The 23,753-nt window shown below is 36.8% G+C and overlaps 1 protein-coding gene across 1 annotated transcript in view; it reads right to left on the bottom strand.

The window, feature by feature from the left end:
- Nucleotides 1-11,534: 11,534 nt before the first annotated feature.
- The window catches only part of LOC134800835 (dystrobrevin beta), a 36,676-nt gene continuing 24,457 nt past the window's right edge, over nucleotides 11,535-23,753 (bottom strand). Inside the window, exons 14-20 of the mRNA XM_063773392.1 lie at nucleotides 19,559-19,659; nucleotides 18,494-18,582; nucleotides 17,332-17,394; nucleotides 15,944-16,039; nucleotides 14,046-14,102; nucleotides 12,356-12,438; nucleotides 11,535-11,590 (exon numbers count right to left, since the gene is read on the bottom strand). Coding sequence (XP_063629462.1) covers nucleotides 11,558-11,590; nucleotides 12,356-12,438; nucleotides 14,046-14,102; nucleotides 15,944-16,039; nucleotides 17,332-17,394; nucleotides 18,494-18,582; nucleotides 19,559-19,659 — 522 coding nt within the window. The 3' untranslated portion in view covers nucleotides 11,535-11,557. The remainder of the gene's footprint in view (nucleotides 11,591-12,355; nucleotides 12,439-14,045; nucleotides 14,103-15,943; nucleotides 16,040-17,331; nucleotides 17,395-18,493; nucleotides 18,583-19,558; nucleotides 19,660-23,753) is intronic.

Raw genomic sequence — 23,753 nt, 5'->3', positions numbered from 1 at the left:
CCGCGTTCTTTAAAAAAAAAAGTCAAAGTCAAAGTGTTTATTTGTAAAACATAGGTAGGTAAAACTGTTACTGTGGTGTCAAAAATTATAAATTTAAATTCCAACTTACTTCTTTTTAATCATGTGTCTGACGCACAGACAAGACATCCTCCAGACTGAGCATAGTAGCTCTACCACCTACAAATACGGTAGTTTTACTCCATTTTCGAGTCGAAAGTGTCTTTGTGTGACGTCCGCGTCTTTGAACGGACCAATCACGGCACGGGACCTCGCTCACCTCGTCCCCCGCACCCCCGTATTTTTGGCAGCATCGGTTTCATGAAATAATTGCTCTAAACTCCGTCTAGAGGATTCCTAGTCTATGGTCTGACGCCATAACGTGCCATCATATTATGGATGCGTACGGCAGCGTGCACATACTCTGGTTGTAAAGTATTAAATTATATGGCAGATGTCACTTCAATCGCGTCTCGTAGCGTAAAGCGTAGGACACGCATGCAGGAAATGTGACAGTCGATATATAATACCATACACTACAACCGTACATACGTAGCCTAAGACGTGTTGGTACAGTTTAAAAATTCAGCTAAAAAGGTTCGCAAGGCGTATTAAACTCAAAATCGCAAGATGTAGTAATAAAAGTGCATGGTGTGGACGCCCCTATACATAAATACAAAACTGTATGAAGGCTACAATTACACATAATATACATATCGATGTACATGTTGCCTACACGAATACAACACGATTATATAAAACGTATTTATATAAAAACGACGATACCATATATAGAAACTCGAGTGCCTTGAATTTTGTGCTTTCTTATAAGTACATAAGTATATATTATGGTTACTTATAGACATATAACTACGACTATATCTATCAAAATCTATGTCGAATGGTACAAAAGGTTAGTTTCATACTTATATAGTAACTTGTGATGAATATAATACAGTTTAATACATTGTGGTATAAATATACTTGTCCTTTATTTCGGTTTATAAGTTATCACGTGTTTTTAGGTTCCTTTTTAAGACAATATTATTCAGAAAACGATTTTCACACTGAAAAATATACCTTAAAACTATAACATAAGGTACAAATTTCAAAGCGTTGTAGGTTTTCGAAATAATACCGTCGATTCTAAAAAAATACACATTTTAGGTAATTATGTATATTTTACGAATTAAAGGTTTTTTTTATGGTGTTGTGTGTGTGTCGTATAACGTAATGGTGTGATGTAAGTAAATAACCATAAAATTAAGTAAACTGATAAAATACATTTTTAATAAAAAAAAAAAAAGTAAAACAATAATTCATTTCAAAGCAATTTTTAAACTCTGAGATATTTTATACTTATTTTGACAGAAAATATTGATATATAAATATTATAATGAGTACCTATATATGTATTGTAAAAGAGCTGTCAAATAATACAACATTATATGTCATTCTCAGAATTTTCTTGGTAGTAATAGGATAAGCAAAAGTAAAACTTCTTAACTAAATAAGTATAAAATAAATAATATATAAAACAGTATACCGTGTACGTGTTTGATAAGCAAGCTGGGTAAGTACAAGGTGTTGCAAAACCTTAACATATAAAACTTAAGCTTAGTTTCGAGCAAAATCAACAATAAGGGTTGATTTAGACGGCGCGCGAGCTCGCATGCGATGTTATATTGCGGACTGTTGATTTCATCCAATTCAACCTAAGATCTAAAACCGCAATGTAATGAACCTCTCGTGCGAGTTTTTTGCATCGTCTAAATGAGCCCTAACTCGTATTACTAGGTCTTTTAATGGTAACATTAAAATTAAAAACCCACTACGGCGCACGGCTAAGCTGCGCCCATTGAGGCGGGATTCCACCAGCGTACGGCACTGTGTGGCACAATCATGTTCAGTACAAAAATGCTGATGCCGCACAGGGCCGCATACTGGTGGAATACCCACATTTTTGTTAACTACTTGCAAATTTCTCATCTGTAAACATCACGGCAACCACCAGTTTGACATTGACATATTCGCTAGCGTGTGCGTTACTTTCTATGCATCTCCCTCGTACTCGCATATTAGTGCGAGCGAGATGTTACACAAAAGTTAGCGAATATGTCAGTTTGACAGTGGTAAGGCTACAGTAGACTTCATCGAAAGACTCATCATGGCAATCAACGCATTAAAAAAAATACGCTAATGTCAATTGTACTCGTACTTGTCTAATTAATCTATGATTATGCTTTGGATACAAGTCGCTGGCCCAATATTACAGGGTTCTATGTAACATCTCAAGATAGTTGAAATTCGACTTAATGTCACTATGACAATGTTCAAATTTCAGTTCGATAAAAGTGAAACATAGGACCCTGTAATATTGGGCCAGCGAAGTTACAAAATAACCTAACTTAAACTTAACGCGAAAACCATCACATTGTCTTGGCAAGACCAATCGTAACAATATTGCACTTAATACTCGTAACGCCCAAAGGGCTATAAAAAGGACATTTTTAATTCAACTGAATTTTAAGTAGATAAAGAAGTTGTTTAGCTTCATTTTAAACTTTATTTTGTGTTCGAATTTAAACTGTCGTTAGTAATACTAACATTAATGTTGTGTTATGTTATGTTAGCTTAAGCTAGTTTTACGATTTAACTAACGTATTACTCACTCGCGCGACATATTTAGCATGTGTGCCCGCCGACAACGACAGCGCAACCGGTTATATCATCGCACGTCTAGTGCGCTGAGCGACGAGCGACAGTACGCGGCGCGCGGCTATCGTGAACGTTACTCATTGTTAGAGCTTGAAAATGGAGACCTAGGCTTTCCAAAATATGTCGCGTGAGTGACTAAAAATACGTGAGTTAAATTAGCTTCATTTTTATTTTGTGTGTTTCATGAAGCGAGCGTTACGAATCTATACTTATATCGCACAAAGCTAAAACAGAAAAATACAAAAAAAAAATATCAAAATATTTTCGAAATTAATCATTTTTCGATTTTATCTCATGCTTTGAATTGTTTAAAAATAATTTTATTTAAAAAATAAAAGTCATGCAAATTGACTCTGACGTTAAAAAGTAATACAAAAAAAAACGGTTACATATCAGAATACCGAAAACTGATTTACCTAATGTTGAATCACCTATGCTTGATTCAACTATTTTTAAATTACCTATCAATCATTTTACCTAAACATTGACTGACCTAAGTTTATAATACCTAAGCTTAAATAACCTAATGGACGAAATACCTAATGCACGATATACCTAATGCACGTTTTACCTACTGCACGTTTCACCTAAAGCTATTGTACCTAATGCACGAATCACCTATAGCTGATATACCTAATGGACGATACACCTAAAGCTGATATACCTAATGAACGATGTACCTAAATTTGATTTATCTAATGGACGAAATACCTAAAACTGTTAAACCTATCGCACGAAATACCTAAAGTTGTTATACTTCCTGCACGCATTACCTAATGTCGATATGCCTAATACACGGAATACCTAAAGTCTATATACCTAGTACAAAATTCATATCATTTTGCCGAATGATCAAGTCGCAACTCCACCCAATAAATCGTATGATTTCCCAACCTTACAGTAGAAACTGTTTGTCTGGATAACAACTTAAAAATACACTTTTTGAAACGCTTCTTTTTAGGTAGTAGAATGATTTCTGAAGTCTAATACAAAATTAGTTATCTTATCTTATCAAAAACTTAATTTTTGTAAGTTAGCATCATGACGATGAAATAAAAGTCGGTTTTGGCACTGTTTGGTCGCAGTTAACCTAACACGCTCCTCCTCGCTTTGCTCGTCGTCGCACCTATCTCGACTCTGGCAAATGACTAGACCTTATATTATAATAAAAAATAGTAAGTCAATTGAATGATTTGGCTAAAAAATTTATACCAAATGTTGTAAGTATGTCCTAATAATATTCTACTAAACAATAATTATATTTTTGATTTTAGGTACATATTTTGTTCACTAAGTGCATCGAGTTCAGGTATTTCGTGCATTAGGTGTATCGAATTTAGGTATTTCGTTCATTAGGTATGTTAACTTTAGGTAATTTGATCATTAGGTATATCGACTTTAGGTAATTCGTGCAGTAGGTATGTTAACTTTAGGCAATTCGATCATTAGGAATACCGAGTTTAGGTATTTCGTGCATTAGGTATATCAACATTAGGTGTTTCATGTATTAGGTATATTAGCTTTAGGTATTTCGAGTATTAGGTGTTTCAACTTTAGGTAAATCGAGCATAGGTATTCTGAGCTTAGGTAAACCAATTGTAGGTGAAACGTGCAATAGGTAATTCGTTCATTAGGTGTTATGAGCTTAGGTTAATTGGTCATTAGGTATTTAAAAAAATAGGTGAAACGAGCATAGGTGATTCAACATTAGGTAAATCGATTTTCGGTATTCTGATATGTAACCAAAAAAACTATTAACCAGTTGCACGGTAGTGTGCCAAGCCAAGTTTTGTATTTATATTTTACGGAACATTACTAACAAAATGGTATTTTACTTTTTACGCTTATATATGGTCAGTTACTCATAATTATTTAAATTAAATCAAGCTGCCAGGTAGAAATAATTAATGAGATTATTAAAAATAAGAACTACCATTTTTGGACAGTTCAAATCAGTACATAACACAGGTATAGACAAGAATACAACAAATATACATAAGTACACGTCAATGAATAATCGACCTTCGTACATTTAATTAAGGTACTTTATTGACTATACCCAACTAAAATTAACGTTTTGGTTCATAACAATTTGGCATTTCCACAAGATCGGTGGTCGACATCAGTCTTAGCTACCGCGTAATGAGCAATATCAAGGGAATCCGCAAGTGCATTAACTAAAAATTTTAATCATATATTAATTCATTGTATATAGATATGTAAAGTGTCATTCTATGGAACTTGATAACTATGTAAACAAACCGCCATATTGAAATAGTCTCTGAATGATGAATTTACTAGTGACTTTTGTTTACATAGTTAGCAAGTTCCATAGAATGACACTGTAGTCTATGATAGTCGTTCTTCGAATTTGAGCGCTAATGTACACACAGCTGCAAAAGTACATACTCACTTTATGAATTGAATTTATTCGTAATGTGGGTAATCATTTTTGCAGCTCGCTGTACATGGCACTGTATAGGTCCGTACATTATGCGAAAATTCTGGTTGCAAAAATTTGACATTTTGACAATTCAGTTATCACAAAACATATGACGCGGTAACAGCTTTTCAGCTGTCAAACTTGACGGCACAATTTTTTCCTTGACTTTACATATCTTACAATCAATGAATCTTTGTTAAAACTAAACGTGTTAATACTACTTACTAAAAATACTAAGCAGAACACACTGGAATGTTTCGAAGAAATAAGTATAATGATGAGAATTAAGGGTATGATTAGAGCTATTAGTATCATTATAGAATTTATCTATTAGCTTGGGCACGGTAATAGCAAAGACAATTTGAAATAGAGGCGGATTGTCAAAGTAAATTTTGCAGCCACAGTAAATTTACTGCCATCTTTCGACAGAAGATTAAAACTTGGAACGCCATTTGACTTTAATCCTTATGTTTTCACTGATATGTGTTAATTTGTTAAATATTGAAATAACGCCATCTACTCGACAGTAGGCCAAAGGTTATGGCGCCATCGCTCGAAAATATTGCACCATACCTTTGGCCTACTGTCGAGTAGATGGCGTTAATTTCAATATTTAACAAATTAACACATATCGGTGAAAGAATAAGGATCAAAGTCAAATGGCATTAGTAAATGTACTGTGGCTACATAACTTACCATGACAGTAACTCTCTATATACTCTATTCTCTTTGGTAATAAATAGCCACCATGTTATAAATAGGGTATTATACTGTATTTAAAATAAATTATTTTACACCATGCATGAAATAATAAAGCACCAGATAATTATTAGAAAAACACAGATAGGAGTTATTTTTAAATACAAGTTCTATTTAATAAATAGAATAGAAGTATAAAAAGTATGTGTGCTGACCGTGACGTCACGATGTAATGTTTCATATAATTTCCATATTAGCAAATCGTTTTGACAGCTCTAAAAAAGTAACTGATTTGACTAATAGGAAAATACCCTATTGTATACATATGACAGCTGTCACCGTACCAGAGCTATGTGAAAAAAACTATAATAAATCTCGCGATTTAATTAAATTTTTTCTCACTTTCTACTTTTAGCTCTAATCACACCTTGTGAGAGGAAGTATCAATTGACTTATTTGTACATTTTGGAAGGAATTGACAAATGGAAGACAAAAAACGAATAATATGTTAAGATAATAGACATAGGACAATAGATTTAAAGGACCGAAACGGGCGGCGACTTGGCCCGTGTTTTACAGTCAGAATTATTTAACGCAATAGCTTGGGGACTAGACACAATAAGCAAAAAAGGTATTTTACAAACTAATACTTAAATTTAATTTAATCGAAGACTAAGAAATTAAAAGACTCATAAAGTATTGCAAATTGTAGCCGTAGTTTTTTTTTACTAGATGCCAATTCAGTACTTAAGTCATAAGGTAGTTAATCCTGCAGCTGTTTAAAGTTGCAGGTTTGGATCGAGAGTTGTAGTAGGTGGCGATCACAATGGATCAGGAATAGTCGCAGTGATACATAGGCTTTGGAGCCTTATGTAGCCCCTAACATGAAGAAGAAGAAGTCATAAGGTTTGTGATAACTAGATGATAAAAACTTAATCTTGCATAGCGCCATCTACTTTAGCTATTAAGCAGCGGCTAAAATATTTTGCACGACTTTGTGAGTCTTCTGATTTCTTTGGTTTTTAAATTAATGATAGAATCTCGTTTTTATTAAAACAATGGAGTCGTATTTCCCTTTCCGAGAAGGGAGTAACACTAAATTTTTTCAAATACGTCGTTTTCTCACAGAACCGACTACGGCGAATATTGGAGGGTAACATTATGCGTGTCACTTACTTTAAATCATTTTCGTTGAAACTACGCTATAGAATGCCTATCCAATTTTTTTAGGTGTCATTTTTACCTTAAAGTGTCATTCCATGGAATTTGCTAACTATGTAAACAAACCGCCATATTGAAATTGTCTCTGAATGATGAATTTACTAGTGACTTTTGTTTACATAGTTAGCAAGTTCTATATAATGATACTTTAAGTAAGTAGCACTGTCTATATTTCATTATCCATTTATAGTTCAGTGCTAGATATTGCTGTCATTTCAGTACAGCCAATAGCTTTTAAGTTAGACTGAATTAAAAAAAAAAACAGTTTGCATTATTTTGCGAATCTTTGAATTAGCTATCTATTTTGGAAGTATTCAATAGCGTAGTTTCATCGCGGTTTTTTACATTATTGCAATACAAGGAACAGGACTTTCATACACAAAGAAATATACAAAGACGCGTAAAGTAGTGTAAAACGTTGTGACAACAATTTTAGAAATACAGATGGCGCTCTAATGCCGTTACCGGTATAACTAAAAATCAAAATATCTCAGTTTTCACATTATTTCTTTGATATTATAGTATTTAGGTAAGGATAATGATTGATCAGATTAGCTAAATCAAGAGCAAAAATATACATAAAGAACTAAGATACCGAAATTGAATAGCGGTTAATTTGTATGAAAAATATACCGGTATTCGGTCCCTGCTCTAAAGTGGTATAATTCGTGGTAACTAGATAACATAATGTACTGAGCCATACAGCACCATCTACTTCAGCTGTCTTTGCGGCTACAATATTTTGCACAACTTTACTTGTCTCACTATTACTTTGTCTATGTTTTAATCATTCAGACATTTAAGTACATAGACAATATATATCTAAAACATTAATTTTAACAGGCCCGTAACAAATAGGGGGCACCTTTAAATACGCATACGTATGTTCATATTAAAATTGCTTTGATTTCAACCTGTTTGACAATCACCAAGCTAAAGTAACTAGCGGCACATTTGTGAGGTTCCCAGGTAAAAGGACCACCGTAAAACACATAGTTTTAAAATACCAGGCGCCGAATTTGTCTAACACATTCACTGCCAGCGGTGCTAGGCGGGTTTTCTCTCTGTTCGTAGGCGCTTTTCGTTACATACGGGTTTTCCTGTGTTATCGGCTACGCGCGAAGCTCACACGGGCACTGAATGTGTTAAGATCTGGTTCAGTTTCAAATTACAAGAAATAATAGGTATTTGAAATTCATGTCACAGATTGTAGCTTTTTGTGACTATCAATTGATATGAGGGTCTCATATATTCTATGAGTAGTATTCTACAGAACGTAACTTTATTTTAATGCTGGGAGGAAAAATTTGCGGTAATTTTTCCATTTTAGACCATTTTTTTGACCGTTCCTATGAGTCCAGGAGCTTAATGATAAAAATTGGTTTTTGAATATACATTTGATTACAAACCGGTTAGTTCGATGTAGTGTTGCCAGATGTCCCATATTTTTCGGGACGTCCTGATTTTCATTGAAATATGCCCAATTCCGAAATTTGAGATATTCTATTAGAACGAAACATTGTCACGCTCCAGTATTTTAATTACCTATTCAGTATTTTTTATAAAGCGACTAATCATTAAAACATTATGATTGACAAAATCTAGTTTGTATCTTTATTTGCTTTTAAGTTCATAGGTATGAATTGGACTGGAGGACAAATTAATAGCATTGAAATAATTACAATGAGGATGCGCCAAAATATAAAGTTAATATAAAATTGTTTCATATTGCAGAAAATACATCTATGTAGATATGTACCTAGATGTCCAAAGCCAAATTTGAACTCAGAGTCCCAATATGAATAAAGCAATCCCGAAAATCTGAAATCGGATCTGGTAGCCCTTACATCGAGCGCGATCCGAAAAGAGCCACAGGCAAGAAGGATAAACCGATATTCTTTTAATGTTTCTCCAAGTCTTTTTGACTAAGATATAAACCAGATAAGACTCAAAAAGCTCGAGAACTGTTCAAGGTTTGGTTTTAAAAGTCAACGTTAATGCTAAATGTAGTTAGTTACACTATGTCCTTGGGAAGTAATGGCCAGTACGCGCCGGGAGTGGTGGAGGGGTGTCCTGCAATAATATAGATAGGTTTAGAAATATAATAATAATAAAATTATTTATTGTGCACAACTAAAGAAAAGTACATAATACAAAAAGACAGGACTTAAATGAGTAGGTAACAACAGGCGGACTTATCGCTATAAAGCGATCTCTTCCTTGAAGTAGCCAAGGCTCGGAACCGGTTTAAATAATAGTGGTAAATACCGGTTTATTTCGGTTTTACTCCGAACGTTCATAAGAACGCGAACGTTTCAACAACTTTACTGTAACCTAAATGAAGCGGTTTATTCGACGAGCGACGAGACGACCGGCCGGTTCGGTGGTGTGTCGCGTAAACAAAGACGCCGATACAGGAAGAAACCGGTGTTTAGTGTTCTAAACCGATTAATATGACAAGAACTTTATGGAAGTGTTCTCCTAGGTTTAAAAATAACGGTTTAATGAACGAAACCGAAATTGAAAAGGTTTTGCGCAAAGTACATGATAACGGTTTGAACGGTTTGGAAATTTAACCGGTTTCCGAGCCTTGATAGTAGTTTTTGCTTGAAATTGCTAGTTTGTTAGTGCACGACACCTTGCACTTTGTGACTATGCGCTGAAACTTGGCACAGTTGATTCTTAGCTGGTCATGAGCAGATACAGACCGGGAGACCTCGAGAGCCACGTCTCATTTAGTGGGGGGGGGGGGGGGGGAAGTTCGACGCCGCCGCGCTTCACTTGGAGCAACATTTCTCTAAAACTGTACCTATTAGGGCATGTGATATATCATTTTCGGTTAAATTAAGGATGAGGAATTTTTTTTTGGAACCAAAACAATGCACTTTCTAACAAAAAAAAACATAAAGTAGAAAAGACATAAAAACGTATCTTGGATTTTTTCATAATTACCAATTTTTTTTTAAGTGTAGTAGGAATCTGAAAACTAAAAATATAGTTGTAAAGCTACACTTATTACGTTTAAGAAAATATATAGTTTATTATACAAAACTGTTGATAAATGGGAGATAAAAAATAATATTAAGCGTGGGCAGAGTGATCTCAATACAAAATATTATGAATGTGGGAAAGTTACTTATAATTTGTTCTACAATCGTTTATTTTTTAGTTTTTCGTAAATAACTCGTAAACGGTAGCCCTCAGTAAAAAAATATCTTTTACGTAAATAATCTGTTTCAGATTTCTTATAAAATAAGTGCTCCTTTTTTTCGCTAAGGTCAATATTAAAAAAAATATTGAAGGGAGAAAATAAATACTAAGGTCCTCTTTTTTAGTCATTCGTAAATAACTCGTAAAGGATGTCCAATAGCAAAAAATATTTTAACACAAGAATAATTAGCATAAAATTTCCTACAAAAAAGGTTATTCAAACTTTTTCGCTTGGATCAATATTTAAAAAGGGGACCTTAGAATTTATTTTCTCTCTTTAATATCGTTTTTAATATTGATCCTAGCGAAAAAGTTCGAATGACCTTTTTTGTAGGAAATTTTATGTAAATTATTCATGTCCTAAAAATTTTTTTGCTATTGGCCTTCGTTTACGAGTTATTTACGAATGACTAAAAAAGGGGACCTAAGTATTTATTTTCTCCCTTCAATATTTTTTTTAATATTGATGGTACTGAAAAGCAGTAGTACTTATTTTATAAGAACTCTGAAACAGATTATTTACGTAAAAGATATTTTTTTGCTGTGGGCTACCGTTTACGAGTTATTTACGAAAACAAGAAAAATAAACGATTGTAGAACAAATTATAAGTAACTTTCCCACATTCATAATATTTTGTATTGAGATCACACTGACCCACGCTAAATATTATTTTTTATCTCCCATTTATCAACAGTTTTGTATATTAAACTATATATTTTCTTAAACGTAATAAGTGTAGCTTTCCGACTGTATTTTTTGTTTTCAGATTCCTGCTACACTTTTAAAAAAAATTGGTAATTATGAAAAAATCAAAAATACGTTTTTTAGTCTTTTCTACTTTATGCTTTTTTTTTGTTAGAAAGTGCATTGTTTTTGTTCCAAAACTAGATTCCTCATCCTTAATTTATCCGAAAATGATATATTACATTCCCTAATAGGTATAGTTTTAGAGAAATGTTGCTCCAAGTGAAGCGCGGCAGCGTCGAACTTTCCCCCTCCCCCCTCACTAAATGAGAGGTGGCTCTCGACGGCTCCCGATCTGTATCTGCTCAAGACCAGCTAAGAATCAACTGTGCCAAGTTTCAGCGCATAGTCTCAAAGTGCAAGGTCCCCATACAACGGTGTGCAGTAACAAAGCAGCTAGAAAACAGGCAAGCTTTAACATAGTGCCAAAAGATCCATAAAATAGCAATTTGTTTCACCAAAAATTTAAATAAAATACAAAACAAAATAAAATAAAACAAACCTGAACTAGACTGGCAAAAAACTTAAGATTGTGTCTCTACACTAGCTGCCATGCTCTGGAAACGAAATAATAAAACATAATCCAATAAAACTCACAAAAACAACGAAATCACAACACAATAAATACAAAAAAAAAAAGCGTCGCTTGTCTAATAAAATATATAGAAATACCATATATTACTGTGTTACTAGTTACAAATACTGGTCACCTAGATTGTGCATAACTAATCAAGTAATCACATAAACTATACAAGCTATAAAGTACGGCTACCACCAGTTTTGACATTGACATAACGCTCACGTTTACGTAACTTACTTTCTATGCATCTCGCTCGTACTGGCATATTAGTGCAAGCGAGATGTACAGAAAGTAAATTACGTAAACGTGAGCGTTATATCAATGTCAAAACTGGTGGTAGCCGTACAGGAGGTTTTCAACCTTTAGCCTTTAGTCATATTCAGCAAAGTATATCTTACCTAATAGTAAACAACTTTTTCTAAGGGACCTACCTCGAAATCGCAATAAAATTGTCAGTTTCATAGATTGTAGTTGTAGTCAGTTATTTAACGTGATTTTTAGGTTGTTCCCTTACTAAAAGTCATCCAGTATGAGTAACATCTATACTCATTAGCACATTATTGTCATGCAGGTAGTGACATCTCGCGGATTATATAACTACCCTGTATATACAGGATGTTAACAAATATGTTAATTTACCTGCACATTGTTGTCGTGCAGGTAGTGACATCTCGCGGATTATGTCTGCCTTGAATAACTACCCAGTATATTATACTGAGTGCTAACAAATATGTTAATTTACCTGCACATTATTGTCGTGCAGGTAGTGACGCGGCGGCTGCGGCCGCGGCATCGGTTCGTCGCTATCGTCATCCTCTTCAAAATCTGGAAAAATAATACGTCTAGTAAAATAAAAAGTTAAACAGAAGGCTACCCTAGTATACGTTGTGCATCGAACAATGATATTATACATCTAAAGATGGTTATACTCATAGATAAGGAGCACAATAATGACTTCCATATTTATTTCATTACCTGCGAATTATTCTGTTTTTGGTGATCAATTTTCGCATACCATATTTATCTTTCTTACACTCGTTGTTGAACCTAAACTTGTCTCTTTCTCTTTTGGTATGCAAAAGCTTCTTATACGCTACATGATCGCGCACTGAGCGGTGCGCAATTCGGTCTCTGGTCTCTGGTATTCACGAACGATGGGTCTAAATTATTTTCGTTGTCATGTTTCTGATCACTCTGTCACGCTTGTATTTGTGTCTTCTATCAAATAAATAAAAAACCGGCCAAGTGTTATTCAGACTCGCGCACGAAGGGTTCCGTACCATTACGCATAAAACGACTAAAAAATCACGTTTGTTGTATGGAAGCCCCACTTAAATATTTATTTTATTTTGTTTTTAGTATTTGTAATTATAGCGGCAACAGAAATACATCATCTGTGAAAATTTCAACTGCCTAGCTATCACGGTTCTCGAGTTACAGCCTGGTGACAGACAGACGGACGCACAGACGGACAGCAGACACAGTTGGGTACAGAACCCTAAAAAGCCGATTGCTTTTGCATGTCTTTCTAGCTGTACATTATATTTTACATGAGACAAATTTAAAACTTAATGTCATTTCATACAAAAAGCTTCACTCACTCCTTCCCTTTTTTTTGGGGACAAAAAAACATGACAACATAAAGAATTCTGACCCTTCTACGGAACCAGTGATTCCATTTATTTCATGCACAAATAGTGGAAATGTTAAAATTTGCTGCATTATAAAACAGTAAAACTGTGCATTGAACATGCAACATAACCATGCATTGAATTGGAATGAAAATCGAATACGAAACTCCGTTTTATTGCACAGCATTATGGTTTATTTTCAAATATCAGGGTTAGAGATATTTAAATTAAATGATGTAAGTATACATTTTCAAGTCTTGCAGAATTTCAAAACTGGTAAATCTTTTACACAAAACATACATTTGATTCCGAGTATTTTCTGTCTTAATATAATGTCAACAAAAAATCCATGTAAAATCGCCATCAGATATATCGGAGCGGCCGAGGTGTTCAAAAATATCCGAACACGCACCCTAACGCCTTGACAATAGAGGCGTGTTCAGATATTTCTGAGCACCTTAGCCGCTATAATATATCTGACAGATACAGAATTTACCACATTGGCCGAACATCGAATTCTTGTGGATGTTCAGTTTAAAATATCAATATAGAATAGACTACAAATGGAGTGCATAATTGTTTTCCATCGTATTTTCTCGGAAACGTTCGTATTTGTGCCTGTAACCTTAGTAGTTCTTGTGCCGAGACTGACTGAAATAGCAAGACACGTTCGTACGTTTCCGTGAAAATACGATGGAAAAATAATTGTGCACAACTGTATAGGTTTAGTTTTTTATCCGTTCTCGCAATTTTAAAGGAAATTAAACCGTAATGCCGTACAATAAGGTTGCAAATACTTGCCTCTCTGCTTTCTCGGTCCAACGGCCCCCTTGATAGTGTCTTCAGTATCGGAGCCCTCTGCAAAACATTTATAACATAAAACAACTAAATACATGTAGAATGAAAGTGAAACATTACAAAATTTGTTGGAAAAAATGTTATGCGGGTGTACACACTCGTCGAGAGCCTCTCGCCGAGAGTCTCGGCCAGGACTCGGAACCGGTATTTTTAAAAATCCCCAATATTTTGAATTATTTTATGCTCTTTACGTAGGACTGAATCAAGTATTTAGGTAACGAGTTTGTATTATTATATTGTCCCATTAAAAGTGAAATAATAAAGCAAAGAACGAAATAATACCGGTATTTTTGTATAGATCAATTACCGGTTTCCGACCCCTGGTCTCGGCACCGCTCCGATCCAATCGTAGGGGCCCGAGACGTGAAGGGAGCAGTACGTACATTTCGATCTCGGCCTGTCTCATGGTGTCTCGACGAGTGTGTACAACCGGCATTAGACGTTTGCAATTTTTATCGAGAATAAGCAAGTTTAACACATATAAATTTATTTTACAACATTCGTGAAATTATTATTACAGATTTACACGGAAGAAACAAGCATTAAACATGTACTTTCGATGAGTAAGACTAAGATTCGATTGTCATTTTTGCTGAAATGTCAGCCTGGTAAAGGGTTAAATCAGTAGGTAGTGACGTCACTCTTACTAGTCTTACTAAATGCATAGGAACAATTCGGTTTTATGTTTCATATAGGATACTTTGACGAATTTTAAAACTTTGGGACCATTTGCGGGAAACTGGATAAAGCCTAATATAGATTAATTGTTTCTCCTTGTGTTACGGCTCATCTCGAAGGTATATATATTCTTAACTTTATATAAAAAGAGAAAGCAAGAATTAGTGACGTAATAAAAATGTAAAAATTGAAAAACAAGTACTTTATCTTCGCATACCAGAAGTTAAGGTAAAAAGGGCAAGCGAAACTAGAATATATCCTCCTAGGGCCCAAATTGTTATTTAATTTGGTTGTTTTTGAACCCTTAGTTTAGTTGTTGAAAGGTCACTGCCAATTTTATATTTGTTCCAAATATGGAACATTGGGCCGTACGAGGTTGATAGTGTGCAATAACTACTATCATAGGTGTTTAAGTATTCAAAAATTCTACTAAGACTGATCAAAATCCTAACATAACGCATATAATTTATAATCGAAGATCATATTTTTATTTATAAAATATAAATGGGTCAAATATGAAAAACACACAAACAGTGAAACAAGCTGACCGAAAACACACAAAACTCAGATAAAAAAAAAACTTGACACTAGAGTTAGACCAAGAAAAGTCTGCAGCGATTTTGATAGCCCACGCAGTGCAAGTGTTATTTATACGTCATAATTTCATGGAAGTTTGAGGTTTAAAATGACGCACTGCGTGGGCTATCAAAATCGCTGCAGACTTTTCTCGGTCTGACTCTATACAGTTCGTTATACTTATTACCGGCAGGGGCTATATTCGACACGCATTAAAGGCATCAGCTGTTTTAGATCCAAAATTTTAGCCGCAAGCTTTGAATTATGATGTAAACGTGACTGTGAACGTCGGTTGCCTGTGCGTATACGTGCATGTGCGCGTTGTAATATACAGTTCCTTATGAGAGACGGCACACCGCTTGCGTGACGTATGCGTGCACGGCTTCAACATTTTAAGGCCAGGGCACACCGGCCGCGTGTGCGTAGACGTGAACATGCACGTGCGCTAAAATGTTGGAACCGCGCACGCACACGTCACGCAAGCGGTGTGCCGTCTCTCATAAGGAACTGTATATTACAACGCGCACGTGCACGTCTACCCACACGCAGCCGGTGTGCCTTGGCCTGTAGTATAAGATGTAACTGACCGGAGTTGAGTTCACGAACGAGCGTCGACATGGCATTGGTGACCGAGTCCGCCGCGTACAGTAGGTCGCTCCGCAGGCTTCGGTTGTCTATGCCCACTGAAAAAAAAAACTATTAATAGTCAAAAGTATTAGTTTCTTGAAAGTTCACGTAATATCATTTGACCCCAAAACCAATCAATTCACCACCACCAATCCAGGGCACGGAACCGGTTTTTTTGTAAAACCCGAAATAGCCCAATATTTCAAATTATTATATGCTCTTTACGTAGGACTGAATCATGTATTTAATTTTAATTGATTTAGTTTATACTTAATTTTAATAATAGTTTATAAGTTTTGTTATTGAATAAATCTTTTTATATACTGATTTATACATAAAAAAACAACTTGGTAACAATTAGATTGTCCCATTAAAGATTAAATAATAAAGCAAAGAACGAAAAGGAACTTAATAATACCGGTATTTATTGTATGAAGAAAAAACCGGTTCCGAGCCTTATTCACCACCGCCAATCAACCCAATCCACGCATCGTATGATGGAAAACGTGAGAAAATCGGATTAATTCCAATAAGGCCCCATTTAGACGATGCGAGAACTCGCATGCGAGTTTCATTACATTGCGGTTGTTGATCGGTCGGTCGAATTGGACGTAACCAACAATCCGCAATGTAACTAAAATCGCATGCGAGTTCGCGCGCCGTCTAAATAAGGGCTAGTCTCTCCTCTGGGTCGGAAGGTCAGGTGGAAGTGGGTTTTATAAAAACTATTGTCAGTGTCAAGTGTCAATTCTTGGAATTAAGTTGGAAGTTTGGAACGGACCCCAGGGTTCCATGAGCCGTGGCTAAAAGCAGGAAAAACGCTAGCAATACATGTGTCATTTGATAATTATCAGATTTGTTGTGCAAACATTTTGATGAGTAGGTATAACGCTCAAAGGTTTGACAATAGTATTACTGCAATGTTCTGCCGCCAGAGTGCAGCACTAATTTGTTTAGTAAACCATAGAGTAACTTAAACATACTAGGCCTTAAACAGTTTTTTGACAGGTTTTCACTATGACATTGATGCATCAAGGCGGTTTGTTTACAGGTGGCCTACCGCGAAACGCGAAAATCTAAATTTCTTTATCTGCCTCTCTATCGATCGAATAAGCAAGAGTGATAGAGAGGCAGAAACCGAACTTTCGACTGTCGTGTTTCACGGTAGGCCATGTTGTTGGCCTAGTAACGCCCTCTACGCAGAATTTTGCATAATATTAATATAATATAATATTCCCTATTCACTTTACATTTGTAATAAGAGAATTTTCGTCATCATTTCACGAAATCATACCATACTTTCAATATCTGACAGCAGAATCAAATGTGTAGGTACAATTACACTTACTGTTAGTTGGTCTTTGGTTTTGATGATAGTTCCTGCCGTCGCCACCCATACTTTCCATGCCTCCTGTGAACAATAAATACATACGACTCAAATACGAATGTACCATTGACCGGGGTGACTTTCAAATGCAGGGGCGACTTTAAAAAACTAGTTTTTAAGCCATAATATATATTTATGCGAGATTTTTTACAGTAGGTGAATATGAATATATAGTAATCTAACTAGTTACAGGAACATTTTCAGTAAATAATGAATAATGGTCATTATATGGCCGTTTTAAATCTATCTAAGTAACCCCAAATTTTCCAAAGTCTACGGTAACTGAGATGAGTTACCAAAAACGTACACGTCAAGCGTAAAATGTTGAATCTCATGATTTTAATTTCTAGGTCCAATAAACTCACACAGAAAAACTTACACACACAAATTTACCGCGTGAAGCAGCTAGATTTGTTTAGACGTGCCACATCTTAGGCCCACTTGCACCATTCCACTCCAACCTATTCCAACCCGAGGATAAGGGGTTAAACTGTTAACCCAGTGTCAAATTGTACTGGTAACCACGGTAACTGCAGTTTTAACCGGTTAACCAGGGTTAGTGGAATGGTGCAAGTGGGCCTTAGGTATTACGACACATATCAGCTCGGTCCGAATCAAGGTGCTTCGCCAGAGGGAGTTTACCTTGGGTCGCAATTCCTTCGCGAGGCGGCGGGTTATTTCCACTAGTTACCACCATATTGTTACCAGTGGTAACTACTGGGAATTTTTTTCCAACTTTTTACCAGTGGGGTTTTTTTTTATTTACCACTAAAATTGTACTGGTAGCAACTTGGTGGTAACTACTGGGAATAACTGTGTGAACGCACCCCATACGCCACACGCAGGGATATAGGCCCCGTGCATGAACTATAGGGGGCAGCATAGGAGCCGTAAATTTTTTGGCGCGAGGCGTAAATGTGTCGTTCATGCTTCCGATGTAGCCCACAAGATGGCCGAAATTACTATGCACAAGGACACGTACCGACGAGAACGGTAGATGTTAGCACTTGCTTTGGCAATGTACATGTGCACATATGTTTCCGATTCAGGCCACAAGATGGCAGACCCTCTAACGCGCACGGTACCTATATGAATCATGGCTATAATATGGAACGGATCTTACCAAGACTGTGCGTCATGTCAATGCGTTCTCTCTCACCGAGAGATGGCGTTTGCGGCGCGCTGCGTACCGTCCCACGGGTGCTCGTCTCCCTGATAAATAATGAGAAGGAAAATATTATACGTCGATCTTACACAAATCGTCCTGATTTCACAGTAAGGGCTGATTTAGACGGCGCGCGAACTAGCATGCGATTTTAGTTGCATTGCGGTCTGTTGGTTACGTCCAATTCAACCGACCGATCAAAAATCGCAATGTAATGAAACTCGCATGCGAGTTCTCGCATAGTCTAAATGAGCCCTAAGCCGTATTGTGTTGTAGACAAAAATATGTTTTATACATATATATAGATACTTAAATTATCAGAAAACATCCATAACACAGACAAAAGTCTGTTCTGATCATAAATAATTGCCTTCACGAGGATTCGAACCTAGAACTGGCAGCAGTGCGTCTTGACAAACATTATCCTCGTATCCAGAATAAGGTAGACTAATCGTACAGTTGCGGTCGTGTACAAGAGATTATCGGGTTAGTACAAATTTTATATTTTTTTATGACAATAAAGTTACTTCTATCACTCCATGTCTTGTTTATCAGATTTTTTATTTAATAGTTACAGATAATTTCACACCTAATACATGAACATATTAGCATGTAGCCCTTAAGGCTGATTTAGACGGCGCACGAGCTCGCATACGATTTTAGTTACATTGCGGACTGTTGGTTACGTCCAATTCAACCGACCGATCAAAACCCGCAATGTAATGAAACTCGCATGCGAGTTCTCGCATCGACTAAATCAGCGGTCGGCAGCCTTTTAGCAGCCGAAGGCCACATAGTAGTCAACGAAGTTGACGCGGGCCGCGATTTGTTAATATTTGTGACTTTATCAGACATTGTCGTTTGTCAATATTACATACAAAATAGCTAGGGAGGCTCGCGGGCCGCAAGTGAGAGGTTCGCGGGCCGCATGCGGCCCGCTGGCCGCCTGTTGCCAACTGCTGGTCTAAATGAGCCCTTAATGGTTACCCATAAGAGCTCGCTTCACTCGGTCGGTAACTATACCTTTCAGGCGCCGTAGGTTGTGGCTGGGATCCCGGCAGAGGCGGGCTCTTGGTAGAGCGGGGTGAAGAGTTGGGGGTCGAGCGGGGCGAGGACTGCTGCGTCTGTTGGCAAAATTACTTTGGTCAGACATTTTATAGTCATTTTTTACTGCGTTACTAACCGAGATAGAAAATCACAATAGTACTTAGCGCCACTTGCACCATCCCACTAACCAGGGATTAAGCGGTTAGACCGTTAACCAAGTGTTAATTTGTATTGGTAATTATGGTAACTTCAGGTTTAACAGGTTGACCCCCTGGGGTTAGTGGGACGGTGCAAGTGGCCCTAAGTCTATAAAATAAGTTTTTTTTGTCAAAAATTACATTTATAAAACAATTTCTTATCGCGAACTGGCCACTTTTCTTTCAATACTTAGAAATAAAGGAAAAGTTGAACTCCACTATCGCGGGCGAGACTCGGACTCGCTTAGCTCGTTGCTAAGTTGGTCGAGCGGCGCGGCGGACTTGTATCCGTCTGGAGTCGCGAGTTCGAGTCTCGCCCAAGATGTCCTATGAGTACAGTTTACACTTCCACAATGTGTGTTGTTGTCGCTTATATTTACCACGCACATCGTACTAATACCAATTAAATAATGTAAATAGGCCAGACAGTGGTAGTTGCAGCACAGAATAAATAATAGTACTAGGTACAGAAGACTCACTCCCTAACAAAACGCGTCTGTTACGATCAGGACAGACATGGCCGCTAGGTGGAGACAGCGCCACGCGTGGCTTATGGCTAGCCACCAAAATTGGTGTGGAACGGATGTACTTGTAGCTACCTGTAGCAAAGCGATGAAATCGCGGAGTAAGCCACGCCTGGTTGCAGGTGAAATACGGCGTTTCGTGAACCGAAGATTTCCTATGGCAGGATTGGTCCTTAGGAACCAAGGATAGATAGAAGTTTGCTTAGTATTCAAGAAGGAAAATCGGGACTACGTTTGTATGAAAAGGCGATTTAGCACGGCCGTGCACTTTCGTCTTAAGCCGAGTGGAGACAGTGGGGAGACACTCCTGACTTCGGGCAAACTCGGCTCCGCTCGGCTCAGCATTGCTCCGAGCAATTATTAGTGTTGACACAACTTGACGTCCCTTTGCGTGCACGACCACAGATAAGATGAGTTGAATTTTGACAACCCTAAATAGCCGAAAGGGAGAGTGCCATAAGTTAGAAAGGGATATCATGATTCGACCCTGAATCGCTGTCAAACTTCGGTTTTGTAGGTGGTGTCCTTTCTGTACGGTAGTACTATTACTTATTCTACTTATGGTGGAGGTCTATTCAGTGACTATTAATAATAAGTTGTCTCTTTACGTGTCATGTTTCATGAATAAAGATTCTTCTATTCTATTAAATACCTACCTACTTCCTGTAGGACGCAGGTGCGACAGAGAGCGCAACATACGACGTACTGTTCCCATATTTTATGACCTGACGTGGTCCAAAATAATTATGTTTATGGCCCATTGTTCGCAGGAAGAGGGCGTCATTCGACATTGTTTGTTATCGTTTCGCGACATAGTGTAATTTGGTTAATCACGTTATATGACTTAAGACGAATTCGGTTCAGTAGATTTCTTTACGAGGAATTAGGTTCAGTAGATTTCGTTACTATGAATTAAGCGGCCTACTGATTAACAGTCCGCCGGACGGTATCCGCCTGTCAGTTAGAACAAAATTTTGACAGTTCCGAACAACTGACAGCCCAACACCGTCCGACGGACTGTTAATCAGTGGGCCCCTTTAGGTTCAGTAGATTTCTTTACGATGAATTAGGTTCAGTAGATATATTAAATTGCTAATTCCTTAAATCAAATTTGCGTTTATGCTTGTCTGGTAGACAAAAACCTGTGCCTGATGGGTCTCGAAATTTGTAGAGAGCATGGTATAATAATATACTCCGCCTGGTACTCCATTCCCGTCTTTTCTAGGTCACCTAACTGACACAAGCCTACGTCATCATGCGACAGCGCTATATGATAATATGCGATAGCGCTATATATAGCGGCCATGTTATTGTGACGTAGGCCTGTGTCACTCTGGGAATAGAAGACCATGTTTTATTTGACTATGGTAGAGAGATGAACGAAATGAATGATGTATGAATGAAATTACCATACATCGGGGTTTTCGGAGCGGGAATGATTTCGTGTAAGTATTTATAACTTTGTTTATTGTAAAATAATTACCAAACTATGAATTAAACGTAGGTAGTAAGGTCCAAATGTGTTTAGAAATGTTAAATTAGTATCGTTTTTTACAGTTCTTACCTGTTATTTGGCTAGTGTAAAACATTCCCGCTCCGAAAACCCCGATGTATGGTAATTTCATTCATACATCATTCATTTCGTTCACCTCTCTACAAATTTCGAGACCCATCAGGCACAGGTTTTTGTCTTGAAATTACACACATCGGTAAAAGTTGCAGGAAATAAGAATTCCAAAGTAAGTAAGTATCAAATGTTATGTTATGTCAGACACAGCAGATAAGTATAATTCGCCAGTAACTGACCACTGTCAGTAACTGGCCACCCTTAACTAAAAATGAATTCATTTTTTAGAATTCATTTTAGTATAAGGCGGCTAGTTATTGAAGGCTGGCCAATTATTGAAACCTTATACTAAAATGAATTCTGTTTATAGGTGAATATAATTCATTTTTAGTTTAGGCTGGCCAATTACTAACACTGGCCATTTACTGGCGAATTACCCTACTTACCTATCTGCTGTGTGACAACATAACTTTTTTCACAACAGTCATGTCATCAGTTACCGTTAAAACAAGTCAAATCAGCACCTAGTTCCCGATAACGTTGTTTAAAGTAACCAGAGCCACATAACCGTTGGCAGTTATAGTACAGCCAATAGCACTATCTCTTTCAAACTTGCTAAGACCAGGAAAGAGTAAAAGGGATGTCAGTATTGCTGTTATAAACTGTTCTTCCTAGAAGTAGGTTCTTCAGTTTTACGGAAGAGTTTGAACTCTATTGCTTAAGAGTTCTATAACAACTGGCGACTGAGATCATAATGCTATCTCCTTTACCCTTGTTCAGATTATCCAAGAGTGAAAGAGATGGTATTATGACCTCAGTCGCCAATGCCAATGCGGTAAGTATAGTTGAAAGGACAGACGGGGAGTTACCGGTGCTGTGACTGCTGTGTTGCCATATATCCAGATTTATCTTATTTTTCCGAGTATTTTGGGTAATTTTCGGCACTGGGCAAATAGATAATGAAAATAGGCTATTTTGTATGGAATTTTATATACAAACTGACCTGTAATTATTGCTTTGCAATGTAGATTTTGGTTCCTATTAGTTCCTGTTCCTAGTTTTTTAGTTGCGCTCATTTCAAAGTAAATACTGTGTTATTTGCAAGTGATAAATTCGGTGTATTTTCTTAAAATGAATTATTTAAGGTTTTTGGACAATCATTAAATCATCAATATTAAGGTAATTTTTCACACATCATATTAAATCACTGAGCGGGAGCTTAAGCTTTCACGATAGCCTATATTTTTCAAACAGCTTGGGTACGGTGACAGATGTCATCTGAGTCATCTCTATAAAATGTACAACCTAAAAACGCAAATTCTCGCACAATAGTATTGAGATGACATCTGTCACCGTAGCCTAACTAATAACTATATAATTGCATTTTGTGTAGCCTTATTGACTAAGTAAGGTGTGAACGCAGGTGGGTATGTAAAGTTGTTTTAACATATATTTTTGAAGTGAAAACTTCTTTAGCGGCGCTGTGCACTTTTTGTGATGGGGAAAAAATGTTAAACTCGAGACAGCGTAAGACGTAAGATGCTTCGTAAGACGGACACGTGACTTGATCGAAAAACTGTTACAATGTCATTGAGTTTTCACTTCTGCCGGCACTCCCGGAGTGCAACCCGTTGTTTTTTTAATTGTGTGTGAAAAGTGATGTGAAGAACTTCTTTTTTATACCACAACGGTGGCAGACAAGTATACGGCCCGCCTGCCTAAGTAGCCTATGGACGCCCCGCCTGATGATAAGTAGTCACCGTAGCCTATGGACGCTTGCAACTCCAGAAGTGTTACATGTGCGTTGCCGACCTTTTAAAAACCTGTACACTCCTTTTTTGAAGAACCCCATACTGTAGACCCTCGGGAAAGACTCGGAAGGG

Source organism: Cydia splendana, chromosome 20 (assembly GCF_910591565.1).
Source record: "Cydia splendana chromosome 20, ilCydSple1.2, whole genome shotgun sequence".
Taxonomy (NCBI): Eukaryota; Metazoa; Arthropoda; class Insecta; order Lepidoptera; family Tortricidae; genus Cydia; species Cydia splendana.
The sequence above is the reverse complement of the archived record's forward strand: the minus strand, read 5'-3'. Positions and strand labels throughout refer to the sequence as shown.